General features: G+C 58.1%; 2 protein-coding genes across 2 annotated transcripts; one reads left to right on the top strand and one right to left on the bottom strand.

Annotated features, from left to right (window-relative positions):
• The first annotated feature begins 2393 nt into the window (after positions 1-2393).
• LOC146423367 (maestro heat-like repeat-containing protein family member 7) lies at positions 2394-7414 on the top strand. Its single transcript, XM_085044838.1, has 14 exons — positions 2394-2544; positions 2969-3118; positions 3302-3450; positions 3769-3916; positions 4155-4342; positions 4432-4569; positions 4853-4967; positions 5137-5274; positions 5484-5660; positions 5798-5953; positions 6113-6214; positions 6370-6472; positions 6747-6803; positions 7094-7414. Exons 2-14 carry the CDS (start codon positions 2969-2971, stop codon positions 7291-7293), a joined length of 1821 nt encoding a protein of 606 aa, XP_084900964.1. The 5' UTR covers positions 2394-2544; the 3' UTR covers positions 7294-7414.
• Positions 7415-9300: 1886 nt separating this feature from the next.
• On the bottom strand, positions 9301-12872 carry LOC146423366 (zona pellucida sperm-binding protein 3-like). The gene is made up of 9 exons (XM_085044837.1): positions 12467-12872; positions 11888-12006; positions 11701-11804; positions 11349-11526; positions 11118-11238; positions 10911-11002; positions 10698-10843; positions 10147-10266; positions 9301-9467 (listed from the first exon to the last, which is right to left on the bottom strand). Exons 1-9 carry the CDS (start codon positions 12860-12862, stop codon positions 9319-9321), a joined length of 1425 nt encoding a protein of 474 aa, XP_084900963.1. The 5' UTR covers positions 12863-12872; the 3' UTR covers positions 9301-9318.
• Between the last annotated feature and the right edge of the window lie 1022 nt (positions 12873-13894).

The raw sequence follows: 13894 nt of genomic DNA, 5'->3' as shown, positions 1-13894 counted from the left end.
TGCCAGGCACCTACAAAATCTGCTTTCTCTGCTCTCCCCTGCTGCAGCTGTGCAGAGGAGAGAGAAAAAAAAAACTATCACACAGACACACACACAGGGCTCATGAGTTCATTTTGAGGCTCATAATGAGCCAGGGAGGATGCACCGAAGGGCAAAACAGGCTGAGAACTTAAAGTTGCAAAGTGATTTATTGGTAACCTAACCCTAAACAGAGGCAGAGGAGGCAAATGAGAGGTTATAATAAGCTCTCAAGACACTGTTTCTCTGCTCACCCCTCAACCCTTCCCACCAATAGCACGGGTGGGGGGCAGGGCATGGGTTTTTTTTGTCAGTCCATGAACAAAATTTCTTCTGCTGTTCAGGGAGAGTCCTCTACTTAGCCATGTGTCCCTCCCTCTAGAGACAGTCCTCTGTGAACTTCTTTGCCGTGCGTCCAATCTCTCGAGCAGCAGCCACCAGAATCTGCTGCAACATGAGTTCTTGTCCACAGGGTTCAGACCTCTGAGCCCAGGCCAGGCTGTTCCATCTCAGGAGCAAAGCCTTTCTGTCCACTGGGACTCCCACTGGATCACAGCTTCCTCCAGGCATCCACCTGCTCCTCTAGCGTGAGCACCTCCCCACGGGCTGTGGGTGGATCTCAGCACTCCTCCTGGACCCCGTGGGCTGCAGGGGGACAACCTGCTTCACCATGGTCCTCACCACGGCCAGCAGAGGATTTTCAGCTCCGGGGCCTGGAGCACCTCCTCCCCTACCTTCTCCACTGACCTTGGTGTCTCCATGTTGTTTTCCCTCACATATTCTCACCTCCTCCTCATCCTCTGTCTAAAAAGAAGTGCTCGTGCACATTGTTTTGATTTCTTTTTAATTATGACATCACAGAGGTGTAACCAACACCCAGACTTGGCCAGCAGCATGTCCATCATCTTCAGAGCCATCGGAGGTTGGCTCTGCTGGACATGGTGAAAACTTCTAGAACATTCACTCAGGACACACAGGAGCCATATTTGTGTCACTCCCCACCCACCAGCAAAAACTGGGCTAAGCAAAACCAGCTCATGAACACAGGGGTGAGTTTTCTCCCAGCCCTTCAGCCACTTCTTCAGGCCTACCACAATAGCTTTTGAAGGGTTTATGTTTCCCCTAGATGCTACAGATAGCTTGCTGATGTTCTGGGCTAAGCAAAACTAACATACTCAGGTTGGGAAGACACCTGGCTAGTGGCTTCCACGTCCTCCTGATTCCCTGTAGCCACCTGGACAAACACAGGGGCAAGAACATCCATTGGGACTCAGACTGCCATCTGAAATTCATTGGGAAGAGCTGATTTATTAATGTGATGCCCTAAAAAATGTCACCTGTTGTGTAATTGTTTCTTCTGGTGGCATCAAGAAATGATGGATGATCTTGGAGGTCTTTTCCAACCTAAATAATTTCCTTCTTCACCTTGTCAGAACAACCAAAATTGAGGTAAAATAAAGGAAATTAAACAAAGAGATGTAAAGCTGAACCATTTTACTGCAGATTTGGGGGTGAATTTGGGGTTCAGGGGAATATTCAGGAGGATTTAAGTGTTCTGGGGCTGCCCAGCCTGGGGGACAGGGCAACAGTCTCATAGTTGTGCTGGCAGAATGTGTCCACCTGAGCCCATCTGGTCTCCAGGAATTCTGGTTTTTTGTCCCAGTCCCTGGCCTGGGTCTCCCCATTTGGGCTGTGCCCGCCAAAGTGCCCAAATTGCTGCTGCAGTGCTCAAGCTGCTCCTGACTGTGGATGTTGCTGTCCACCAACCTCTCCTGGTCAGTGCCATGGGGGACTGGGAGGGGGTTTAGGCAAGGGGCATTTACACTTGGGACAACAGATTCCTTCCAACCTGGCCACTTTGGGTGGGCTGGGGGCAGCCCCAGGGCAGGTGGCAGTGTGTGCAAGGGCCCTTTGTGACACGGTGCAGCATGGTCACTGTGGGATGTGACACGGGACAGGGTGTCCAAGGGCCCTTTGTGACATGTCGTGACATAGGTACTGGCAACGACGTGGCCACGCCACTGTGCTCAGAGCACGCGACGGGACAGGATGGGACAGAGCGGTGTCGTGAGGAGCCCCTGCACAGCACACTTGTTCCTTTCTGACCTGGAGCTTTTCCAAGGCGTTTCTCCTGCAGGTGACCTCGAGGCCAGACCACAGGACTTGGTGACCAGTGGCCTTCCCGAGGCTTCTTTTCTGCAGGTGCCCTCGAGGGCAGACTGCAGGACTTGGTGCCCAGAGCTCTTCTGAGGCATCTCCCATCCCTGCAGCCAGTGCCCTCGAGGCCAGATGAGGAGTCTCCCAGCCTTGTGGCAGGAGCCCTCGAGACCAGAGTGCAGGACTTGCTGTCCTGTAGCCTTCCCAAGGTTTCTCTCTTGCAAGTAGTTATTAATCCAGACAGTGACATGGAGCAGAGACCCCCAAGCGCACCCAAGCTGGCCAGGGGGAAGGAGGAGGAAGAAGGCCCTGGAACTGCCCCAGCACAGCAGCCTGGAGAGTTGGAGCAGTTCCAGCTGCTGCAGGAGGGTGAGTGGCAGAGCTGGGCCACAGGGCTGGTGCCTGCAGCAAGGTTGGCCCCATCCCATCCCATCCCATCCCATCCCATCCCATCCCATCCCATCCCATCCCCTGGGAACATGCCCATGGACAGGATGGAAGAGCTGTGCTTCATCCCTGGGCATCCCGGGGCTGTCCCTGCCTGGGCAGTGCAGGGCTGGCCTGTGCTCTCCAGCCTCTCCTGCAGCCCCTCAGCTCTGGCTGCGCTCGCTCTTTGCCAGATGCAGGCATGCACAGCACACAAGAGCAGCAGCCTGCCCGTGGCCTCTTCCGCAGAACAGCACAGGTAGCTGCAGCCATCCCCACCTGGCTGGGCCTGCTGTCACTGCTAGGCTGAGCACCGCGCTTGGAGCACTCCGGGGAACATCCCTCTCTTCTCACCCTTCTTCTACAGATGCTTTGCAGATTCATCAGGAGAATTCGGGAGGAAGAGACCAGCGCCATGGGCCCTGGGGTCAGAGCATACTCTGACATATTCAAAAGCAAGACCAGCGCTGCCCTGCTGGATTTGCTTCTGGAGAAGGGTGTCTCCAGTGCAAAGCAAGTAAGCAGCCTGTGGCCAGGGCTGGAGCCCCTTAGGAATTTCTTGGCCTCCCAAGCCATGCCCGCCAGTCCCTTGAAGCCTTTGAGGCCATCCCAGTGTGGTGGCAAGGGAAGCACTTCTCTGGGGAAGCTGGGGACATTACTCCCTCTGGCAGCTTTCCAGCTCTCCCTGGGCCTTCTCCAGGTGCCTGCCATGGTGAGGTACATTTACCAGTGGCTCGTGTCCAATGAGTTTCCCGAGCGCAATGTGTACAGGGCGCTTCTGGATCTGACTGAGGAATACCCCACTGAGGCAGTGATAACTCTCCTGCGTGTGGCTCCATCGTGTGACAGGTACAGGGCCCACCTGCCCAGAGGGCTCAGGGCTCCCCAGCCCATCACCCTGTGGAGCCTGTCCCAGGTGTCTGACAAAAGGAGAGTTCCAGGGCCCTCTGGCTCCATTTCCCAGCCCTGGCATGTAACCCCCAAGCCTGCTGCCATGCTCCCTCCCTGCCCCTCAGGGGTCTGTCCCTGCACGGCTGGGCTGCCTGGCTGCTGCCAGCAAGAGGCAGTGGGCAGAGGCAGGACTGGCGGCCAGCCTGGGCCCCTGCAGCTGCCCAGGCCACGGTGCTGTGTCCGAGACCCCCCTGAGACAGAGCTCTGACCCCGCAGAGCTGCCGGTAGCATGTGGAGGGCCATCGTGTGCTCGCTCAGGGCTGCGGAGCCGGCCATGCTGACTCTCCTGGATGTGCTGGGGAGCTGGCCAGAGCACAGCACGTGCACCTCCGATGGGGACAACACGCATGTCTTTGCCCTGACTGTGAGTTTCTGCAATTGGTCTTTGCTCGCCCTCAGGCCACCTCTCCAGCACTCCTCCATCATCCTTCCCCCTCTACACCCCCCTGCCTCTGGTGCTGGACAGAAACCTGCGCTAGGGGCAGTTCAGGGGCACCAGGCCCAGTGCTCTCCCTGCGTCTCCCCTGGCCTCTCCCTCCCCTCCTACACTCAGACACCTGGGCAGCACTGAGTGCTGTCTCGGGGTGCTTTGTCTTCTGCAGGCAACTGTGGTGATGTGGAAGATCCTCCAGGTGCCCTGCTGCCCACAGGCAGTGACAGTGCATTTCCCCCAGCTCTTTGTGGACCTGCTCCTCCAAGTGTTCTGCAGCACACTGGATATGCCAGAGGAGGTCCATACCTTCTGGAAGAGATGCCAGCAGCAACACGGCCTTGCCACCAACCCCAACAGGTGCTCCATGCCAGTCCTCCTGTCCCTCCCATGTCCCCAGGGCAGGAGCCAGTGCTGCCAGCATGACCTGGGCTTTGCTCTGCACACAGCTTTGCAGCGCAGACCCTGAAGGCCCTGCTCTGCCAGCTGCACTACAAGGATGTGGTGGCAGCAATGCAACGCAAGCATGGCTGGGAAAGACTGCTCTGTGCTGACACCCAGCACTATGCTGTGGGTCTGCTGGCCAGGTGAGACACCCCCACCTCCCCACTGCCCGTGGCATTTGTGTCCTGTGCCCAGGGTGCCCCTCACAGTCCCTGTGCTTGTGGGCCAGAGGGCCTTGTCACCGAGGGACAGCCGAGCACACGGGAAAAGGCTGGGACAGGAGGGTGCCCACAAGGAGCCACCTCCCAAAACGCCCACATACCCTCCGGGGATGCTGGGGAAAGAGCAAACCTCTTTGAGTTAGTCCTGGGAGAGATTTCCCCCCCGCCCCAGCTCAGGGTCTTGGTGCCTTTTTCCTCTTGCCAGGGAGATGTCCCGTGTCTCCATACCCTTGTGTTCCCCGATCACTCGCCACCTGCTCGGGCGGCTCAGCAGGAGGGACCCACGCTGGGATCTGCCCGGCCTGGCTTTCCTTGTGGAGGTGAGCCTGAAGGCCAGCGCTGCCTCGCTCAGCTGCCTCCCAGCTCTCTGCCCTCTCATAGCTGCAGCTGCCTGGGACGGTGCCTGTGCCCTTCTGCTGCTGCTGCCTGGGCCCAGCCCTGTGTGGCTCCTGCCAGCCAGCTCCCCTGTCACTGCCCTGTGCCTTTCAGACCCTGCAGTGCCTGGACTTGAGGAAATGTGGGAACACAGTCCTGAAAATCGTCTCAAGGCACCTGTGGAGCAAGTGCAGGGAGAGGCGTCGCCTGGCGCTCAGGGCCCTCCTCCAGCTCACTGATGATCCCTGGATGGTGAGAAGGGGGCAGCAGCTGAAGCCGTGCTGGCAGTGTGGGGCTGGGCAACACAGCCACCTGGCCTTGGCTGGACTTCAGGAGCAGAGGCAGCTGCTCCCAGCTCTCCTGCCTCCCGGTTCAGCTGCCCAAGTGCTTTTGGGAAAGGCCTTTGGCCTCTGGGCCCTGCAGCAGCAGGCTGGGGTTTCACAGACTTGTGTTCTGCACAGACTGAAAGAATGTGGAGCCTGACTGAAAGGCTCATCAAGCTCCTGTGGGACACAGATGGAGGCATGGTTTTGATGACGCTCATGGTACTCGGCTATACAATCGTGGACAAAGTCGGGCTGATAGCCAGCCCCGTTGCCCTGCAGCTGGCTGAGGCGCTCCTGCCCCTCTTTGACAACGTAAGGCTCTGTGCCCCCAGCCACGGGCACTGGGTGCTGCCCGGACACTTTGTGCCATGAGCATTTTCAGGCATGTGCCTAGGTGAGCTTGGAGCTGCCAGTGCTGAGGTCTTTCTTTCTTTCTTCCTTTCCTACAGGATAGTAGCACAGTGCGGCTGCTCTCCATGGTGCTCTTCCGAGCCTTGGTGACTTCTGGAGTGCAAAAGGAGAAAAAGGCCTTGAAGGCACAAGTGCGCCAGAGCCTGCTCCCACTCTTCTTGCACTGCCATGATGAGAAGCGGTCTGTGGCAGCGGTGAGGACTCGTGGGCTGCTGGCGTCCCCCTGCCAGGGGGCTCAGCTGCCTCCCGCCTGTGCGCCTCACGGGCTGCAGCCTCCTCGTGGCCTTGGCACGGGGACACAGCTCCTGTGCCCTGCGCTGTGGGGCTATTCCCGTGTCTCTGCTGCTCTCCAGGCCTCTCGGGAAGCGCTGCTTTCTGCGGCCGAGTTCCTGAAGAGCAGGCATCTCGAGCAGCTGGTGAAGAACAAGCAGCTGTGGAAGTTCGGCGAGTGCCTGGTAAGGACAGTGTGGAAGCCCCAGCCGCAGCCTGGAGAAGCCCCCTGTGGCCGGTGCTCGGTGTGTGGCGCTGGCAGCTGTGCCCCTGCCCACTGCTGCGCCCAGAGGGGCTGAGCCCGCGCCAAGCCTTCCCTGCCGGCTCTGTCTCTCTGCAGCTGGCAGAGCACAGGAGCCGAGCGGCCGAGCACCTGCGCCAGGCCCTGCCCTATGTGCACAGCCCACAGGAGCCCCTGCAAGAGGAGGCCATCAGGTTCATCGGTGAGCCGCGAGCCCGGGCTCCCTCCCCGTCCCGCGCCGCCGCAGCTCGGCCCCAGCCCCGCCTGCTGCCCCGCCAGCTCCATCCGGCCCGGGGCTGTGGAGCCCCGCCTGGCCTCGGGGCTGCTGCCGCCCTCCTCTCGCAGCCCTGCCCTTCCTCGGGCGGCAGGATGCGGCAAGGGCCCGGGCTGAGCCCTGCCGGCGCAGGAGGCCGTGTGGCCACAGGGCTAGCAGGGCCGCTGTGCCGCTGGGGCTGTGACAGGCTCTGTGTTCCCAGGGATCGTCGGGCGGAGCTTGAGGAGGCAGCAGGAAGAATTGCAGCTCATTTTCGAGGGTGAGTGAGGGCAGCGGGGTGTCAGCGGGGGCTGGCGGGTGCAGCTGCAATCCCTGCCCGGCTGCGGAGAGCTCTGCTCGCTGTGGGGACGAGGGGCAGCGTGGGCAGAGCACACAGAGAGTCAGGGGCACATCGGGGATTCATGGCCAGCACCTTCCAGCTGCTCCCCTTGGCCCCTGCTCCCTCGTGGCCACGGCAAGAGCGGGCTGGGATGGCCCTGGCAGGGGGGGATCTCCTCGGGTCCCCACAGATCCGGGATGTGACCGTGGCTCTCTTCCTCTCTGTCCCAGCCCTTGAAGATGCAGCAGAAGACATCAGCCTCACTGTCAGAAGCCTGGCGCTGCAAACTTCCCACATCCTCCAGGCAGTGGCAAAGACTCGCAGCTCCATCTTCCAGGAGCAGCCAAATCAACTCCACAGAGTGTGCCAGACATGGCCTCGTCTGCGGGGCTGTGGCTGGCTTTGCTGCTGGAGCTCTGTGGAGAGCTGATCTGTCTGTTCCATCCGCTGGTGCCACCTGAGCCTGCCAGGGATCTCCTGTTTTCTTTAAGCCTTTTCTTTTTTCTTAGTGTGTAAATGTAGAATGTGTTCTAATACACAGACTCCCAGGATCTTTCTTTTGGTGCCCAGTGTCTGCAGGGCATAGGGGAAGAGGGGAAAAAGGGTGCTTGTGCTCAGCAGGTTGCCCGGGCATGCAGTGTGGAAGGGAAAGTGGCCAGAAGCCCCTTGGCCTTTGGTGGTCCTGCTGAAGCCTCAACACTTGCACCAGAGCAGGTGGGCAGAGGCAGGAGCTGCAGGGATCCCTGCGAGACTGTGCCTGGAGATGGCCACAAGGCCTCTGCCAGCCAGGAAGCTCCATCTGTGTCCTGCCCGTGTGCTGCTGGCTGGATTGCCGAGGGCTCCGAGGTGCCTCTTGCTGCAGCTCCTCTGGAGCTCCAGCGGGGCTGTGCCACTGCCAGGCAGACCCTGAGGGGACAGGGCACTGGGAGGCTGGGAAGGGATGGGATGAAGAATGGGATGGAGATCCCAGGACTTAGAGCTCCCCACGGTCATGGAGTGAGGAGAAGACCCTGCCCTGCCCTGTGCTGGTGGCTGGGATGGCAGTGGGCATGGAGCAGAGCTGGACACTCCTGAGGAAGGAGCTCGAGCCTAAAACATGCCAGGACAATTCCATATCCCAAAAAACCCAACTTCCAGGGCTCCTTGATTTTCTCATTTGATTCTTCCAGCCCAGCTGCTGAAATGCCTGGAGGAGTGTGGCTAACACAGGTCTTTCTCGTGAGAACATTTTTGCTGTGTTTCATAAACAAAGATAAAGTTTGGATGTTTTGCAAACAGCGTCTCGAGATTTGGGCAGTTCAGGCCTGGCCAATTAGGCCTAGGGGGAGGTTTCTGACTGACCAATCTGGGTGACCTCTGAAAAGTCTATATATATATATGGAAATCAAAATAATAAAGGCACTTTTTCTTGCCTCACTGAGAACCTGGGTTTTCTCTGCTAGCGGCTCAACAGCAACATCTGAGCAGGAAAAGCATCCCTGGAATGTCCATCCCAGCTGGGAAGGGAGGCCCTACTCCCCCCACCCTCCCAAACCCAAAAAGGCTCATTCAGAGCCAGAGCCACTCCCTGGTTTTTCTGGAATATCAGAGGGAGACAGCAGCACTCCATTGCCATTGGCCGGGGAATTCCAGCTGTCAAATTTTGGGAATGCACAGAACGGGAGCTGTTTGGAGAAGGCAAAAGCAAAGGATCCAACTTCTGAGCCAACATCAGTCCTTTTCATTCCTAATCCCAGGAGAGGAGGCTTTTCCTGGGCTCAGGAAAGGGCCTGGGAAGCACCAGATCCGTGGATTCTCCTGGGATACAGAAAAGGTCCCTCAGAGCTCAGGGATGGAGGGGAGTTGGCCCTGGAATGGGATTCCTTGGCTTGGGATCATCTGGGGTAGGCTCTGGCAGCCTCAAGGAATCCAATGCCATTGCCATGCTCATCCTGGAGCTCTCACATTCCACAGAAACAATGGAATTCATTTCCACCCAGCCTTGCCCAACCGAAGCACTTCCAGCCCTTTCCCAACACCAACACCGAGGTTGTTCCCAGGTTATCCCTGCAGAGAAGCCAAACTTGGCCCTGAACCGAACCAAAATCCCACAATTCCAGCAGCCCTCATGTCCTCCGAAGGATGGCAGAGCCTCATTCCTGCATCCTGCTGGACAAGGAAGGGAAACTGGGAATTCTGCAATCAGGAAACCATTTAGAACCCCAAAACTCCAATATTTCCCGACAACTAGAGCCACCCATTGTTTAGGATCTCTTCCCAAGGACACAACCTTGGGAGAATCCACCTGTGCCTCCCAAATCCAGGGGCTGGAGGGCTTTGGGAATTGCTTCCAGGCAGCCACAGCTCCAAATCCCTGATCCCACTCCTTTCCCAGAGCATGGATTCCATCCCAAGGCCACCTGTGTCCCCTCCCCATCCCACAGAGGACCCCAGGAGATGACAGAAATGCTGCTCTTTATTGGGATGGGGAGCACGGGGACATTCCTGGGGGGCAGAGCCTTTCCCAGCACATTCCCAGGAGCATTCCCAGTGCTGTCAGGCTCAGCAGAGCAGCCACCACCAGCAGGAGCCCCTGGATCCCTGCGGGAATTCCACCTGCGGCACCTGGAAGGGACAAAACCCACTCAGCATTCCCTGATTGGCTTCCCACCTTCCATCCAACCCTTGGGAATGAGCCCCCCAAGGCGGCTCTGGGGGGTTGTTCCAAAAAGTTCTGAAGGGAATTCATAGGGAATTAATGGTGGGATCAACCCCTGGGTTGAGGCCTGGGGATGCAATCCCACAAAAAAAAAAAAGCACAAAAAACCCCAACCAAACAAGAAAACACCCCCCCCCCAAAAAAAAAAGTAAAAAACAAACAGAAAAACAAGACAAACAAAACCAAAAACCCAAAATAATTTAAAAATTGAAAAAAATCCCAACTCAAAAACACCCCCTAAAGACACCCAAAAAAACTCCTAAAAAAACCCACACCAAAAACAAACAAACAAAAAACCTCTACAGATAACAAAACAATAAACCCCTCAAAACCAAAAATAAAACAAAAGCCAAAAACCCCCCAGAAAACCAAAACAAAAAACCAAACCAAAACACAAAAAACCCCAAAAACCAAAACAAAGCCACGAGGAAACCGCAAACAAAAAAACGCAAAAAAGGGAAAAAATAAAAATATCAAAACAACCAAAAAAACCATCAACCAAAATCCACCCAAACCAATACCATAAAAAAAAAAAACCCAAAAGACAAACAAAAAAACCAAAGACAAAACCTCAAAAGCCCTTACCCTGGGGGGTGTTTGCAGCTGATCCCAGACTCCCAGAGAGATTCCATAATCCCTGAGCTGGCTCCAGGATGAGCAGGGGTCCCACAGAGATGTCAGCCTCAGTCAGCCCTGAGAGCTCACCTGGAAAAAGATGGGAATGAGTTCCCAGGAGAGGGAATTCCCACTCGGGCTGGATTTGGGGAATTACAGAGAGATGGGCACGGGAAGAGCAGAATTCCAGCGGTTTTAAATGCAAGGACACAGTCACTTGGAATAGGATCACGGAATGGTCTGGGATGGAAGGGCCCTCAAAGCCCATCCCATGCCACGGGGAGGGACACTTCCCACTGTCCCAGGTGGCTCCAGCCCGGCCCGGGGCACTTCCAGGGAGGGACAAAGGTGCCAGGACCTCCCCAGCCACACGGAATTGTTTCCCGCCATCCCACCAAAATCTCCCTCTTTCCTTTCCAAAGCCCTTCCCTCCGGACACCGCGGAGTAGCCGGGATCGCCCTTCCCCCAAAGCCGTCCCCAGCCCTCGGGTGCCACCCCTGGGGACACCGCGGGGACACACCTGGCTCGGCGGGGCCGTCCCTCCTGACGCGCCTGCCCTGCCCTGCGGCCGGAGCGCGGCTTGCCCGGGAATCTGCTCCGGGAGAGGGACAGCTGCCGGTGTCACAGCAGCTGCAGATGTCCCCGCTGCCCTCCAGAGGGGCCCACCTGGAACAGAGTCACCTGTGACCCCCCTGCCGCGGGCGGGGCCCCTCCCCGGCACAGGGACACTCACAGGCCGCTGGCGCTGCCGAAGGAACAGGCTTTATTCCCGGCATTCGGGGCTGCGGCCGCCGGGGACACCCGCAGGTGGCAGCTGATGTAGAGCTGGCAGGGCAAACCCAGGACAAGTCATTTCTCTTGGAGACTTTGGGAGGCTTTTTCCCACGGAGAAACCGGGAGAGGAGGAGGAGGAGGAAGAGGGGTGGGAACGAGAGCTCACCACACTGCCGGCGTCTCCCGCGAATTTGAAGGCGCCCAGCCGGAACCGCAGCGACTCCGGCCGGGGCCGCGGGGCCACGAAGGCTGAGCCGGTGTGCTCTGCCCTGCCGTCCAGCAGGCACCTGGAGAAGGGCCGGGAAGGCGGGATTTGCCAAGGGAATTAATCCTTTGGGACTGCAGAAATCCTACGGGATTTAACCCTTAGCCCGCCGCCCCCGCAGCCCGGCCTTACCCGCCCAGGTCGATGAAGGCGTAGCGGGGGGATGAGCTCCTGTCGGGGCTCGGGGTGGCCACACACCGATCCACCAAGAGCCGCAGGGGCACGTGGCCCTCCGAGGTGACATCGGCCTGGAAGCGGAGGCTGTCCCCGAGCTGGAAGGTGTTGGAGAGCCTCTCCCTGCTCCAGGTGTCTGCAATGTGGATCCCAGGGGGTCACTCTGAGCACCTCCCGGGAATGGAGCACCTCTTAAATGTGCGGCATCCCCCGTGGGGTGGATTCGGGCTCTTTTTGGGCTCCCAGGATGTCACCGGGAGCCACCAGGAGCAGGGACCCGAGGGACACGAGGCCCCCGGGCTGCACCCACCGTCCATGAGGCGCAGGGAGAACCGGAGCTGCTCCTGAGCCGCCAGTGTGGAGCGGAACGGAGCCCATGTGGGGCGCACGGCGCCGCTGCTCACGTTGCTCTTCCTAAAGGGATGCAATGGGAATTCCCAACAATGGTGTTGTCCCCTCGGCACCGGGGCAGCATGGGGACAGCGCCAGCCACTCACCTGGGGTAGTGACACTCGATGGGGACCTCAGCCGGGGTGGCCCTCACGATTAGGGGGTTTCCAGAAGGGGTGGGTTTGTAGGACAGGGTGGTTCTGTAGATCAGCGAGTCTGGGGTCACCTGGAGGGAGAATTTGGGAGAGGAGGAAAATCAAGAAAACAAACTCAGCACCAGCAGGGACCATGCCAGGACACAGAGGCCACCAAAGCCACCTCCCCAATCCTGTAAGGTGCCACAGAGCTTTTAGTGGCACCCCAACGAGGTGCCAGCTTGAGAGGGGCCCAGGAGCATCCAGGACTTGGGCACAGCACCCCAGGAGCTGTTATCCCATCAATTCCTGCATCCAATCCCAAAACCCACTGCTGAGTCTGCCCCTCATCCCAGGCTGGACAGGGGTACCTGTATCCCCAAAATCCACCTCTGCACACACCACTCCATACCCCAAACACACCAGAACCTCCATCAAGTCAAGCTTTGGGGACAAACCCTCACCCCTGGGCCACCGCCTCCCCCGGGGATACCCAAACCCTCACCCCGAGGGCCACCAACCCCTGGTCACAGTGGCTCAGGTGCCCCTCACCTGCAGGGTGCTGCCACACTCGTGCAGCGCAGCCACAAAGGTGACAAAGGCCTGGGCGGGGTTTGGGGCCAGGGGAGGGCATGAGGCCGAGCCCAGGCTCAGCTCCGCTGCCCGCACCGGGCGCCCGGTGCCAAAGAGGTCCCTGCGCACGGTGACCGCCAGCTGCCCCTCCTGGCACCGCACGGCCACCGCGGGGCGCGGGGACAGCGCCTGCAGCTGTGACAGATCCACCCGCGCCCAGGGCAGCGCCGCGGCAGGGACACGGCTCCGGGAGGAGTCTCCCCGCAGCCACCACATCCTGGGATTCTGTGGGGGAAAACCCCAGGGGTTGGAGGATGGGGCCAAGGCCAACACCCAGCAAAGCAGTGTGACCCCAAAGCAGCTCCCAAAGCCCATCCTGGCTCTAGGGAAAGCAGGGCATGGAAAAGGGGAGGCTCGGGAGCCTTTTATGGGAGCATTCCTGGGGCATCCCAGCTGGGATAATGGGATCCAGCTGTGGAATCCCCACTGGGGATAATGGGATCTGGCTGGGGAATCCCACTGAGGTTAATGGGATCTGGCTGGGGGTTCCCACCTGGGATAACAGGAGCCAGCTGGGAGATCCCAACCACAGAGCCACAGAACCACAGAACCACAGAACCACAGAACCACAGAACCACAGAACCACAGAACCACAGAACCACAGAACCACAGAACGAACTAGGACAGAAAAGACTTTTGAGATCAAGTCCAACCTATGCCCTACCACCTCCTCATCAGCTAAACCATGGCATTGAGGGCCACATCCAGTCTTTTTGTAAACACCTCCAGGCACGGTGACTCCACCACCTCCCTGGGCAGACAATTCAAGTGCCCAATCACTCTTTTGGTGAAGAATTTTTTCCTGATGTCTAACCTAAACTTCCCCTGGCACAGCTTATGACTGTGTCCTCTCATTCTGTCAGTGGTCTCCTGGGAGAAGAGATCGACTCCCACATGTCTACAACCTCCTTTCAGGTGATTGTAGAGAGTGCAAAGGTCTCCCCTGAGCCTCCTTTTCTGCAGGCTAAACCACCCCAGCTCCCTCAGCTGCTTTCCATAGGAATTGTGCTCCAGACCCTTCCCCAGCTTTGTTGCCCTTCTCTGGACATGTCCCAGCATCTCAACATCCTTCCTGAGTCATCATCCATCCTTCCTGTACAGTATAAGTGAAGATCGTTGGAGTTTGAGGGCTCTCTGGCTTTTAGGCCATATTCATCTCTTCCCTCACTGTCTTTTTTCAGAGGCATCCACACACACACACAGTGCCAGTTCTCAGTTAATTTCTGGTTTGATTGCCTGAATTTCCTTGCTTTCATTGTTGCTTTTTTCCCCTGGTGTGCCTGAACTGTCCAGTCAGGGGCAGAGTGACTCTTGCCAAGGAATTTTCTCATGCTGTCACTCAATATG

Source organism: Lichenostomus cassidix, unplaced genomic scaffold (assembly GCF_008360975.1).
Source record: "Lichenostomus cassidix isolate B80296 unplaced genomic scaffold, HeHo_3.0 HiC_scaffold_734, whole genome shotgun sequence".
Classification (NCBI taxonomy): domain Eukaryota; kingdom Metazoa; phylum Chordata; class Aves; order Passeriformes; family Meliphagidae; genus Lichenostomus; species Lichenostomus cassidix.
Note: the sequence above shows the minus strand (reverse complement) of the source record. Positions and strands in the feature narration are given on the sequence as shown.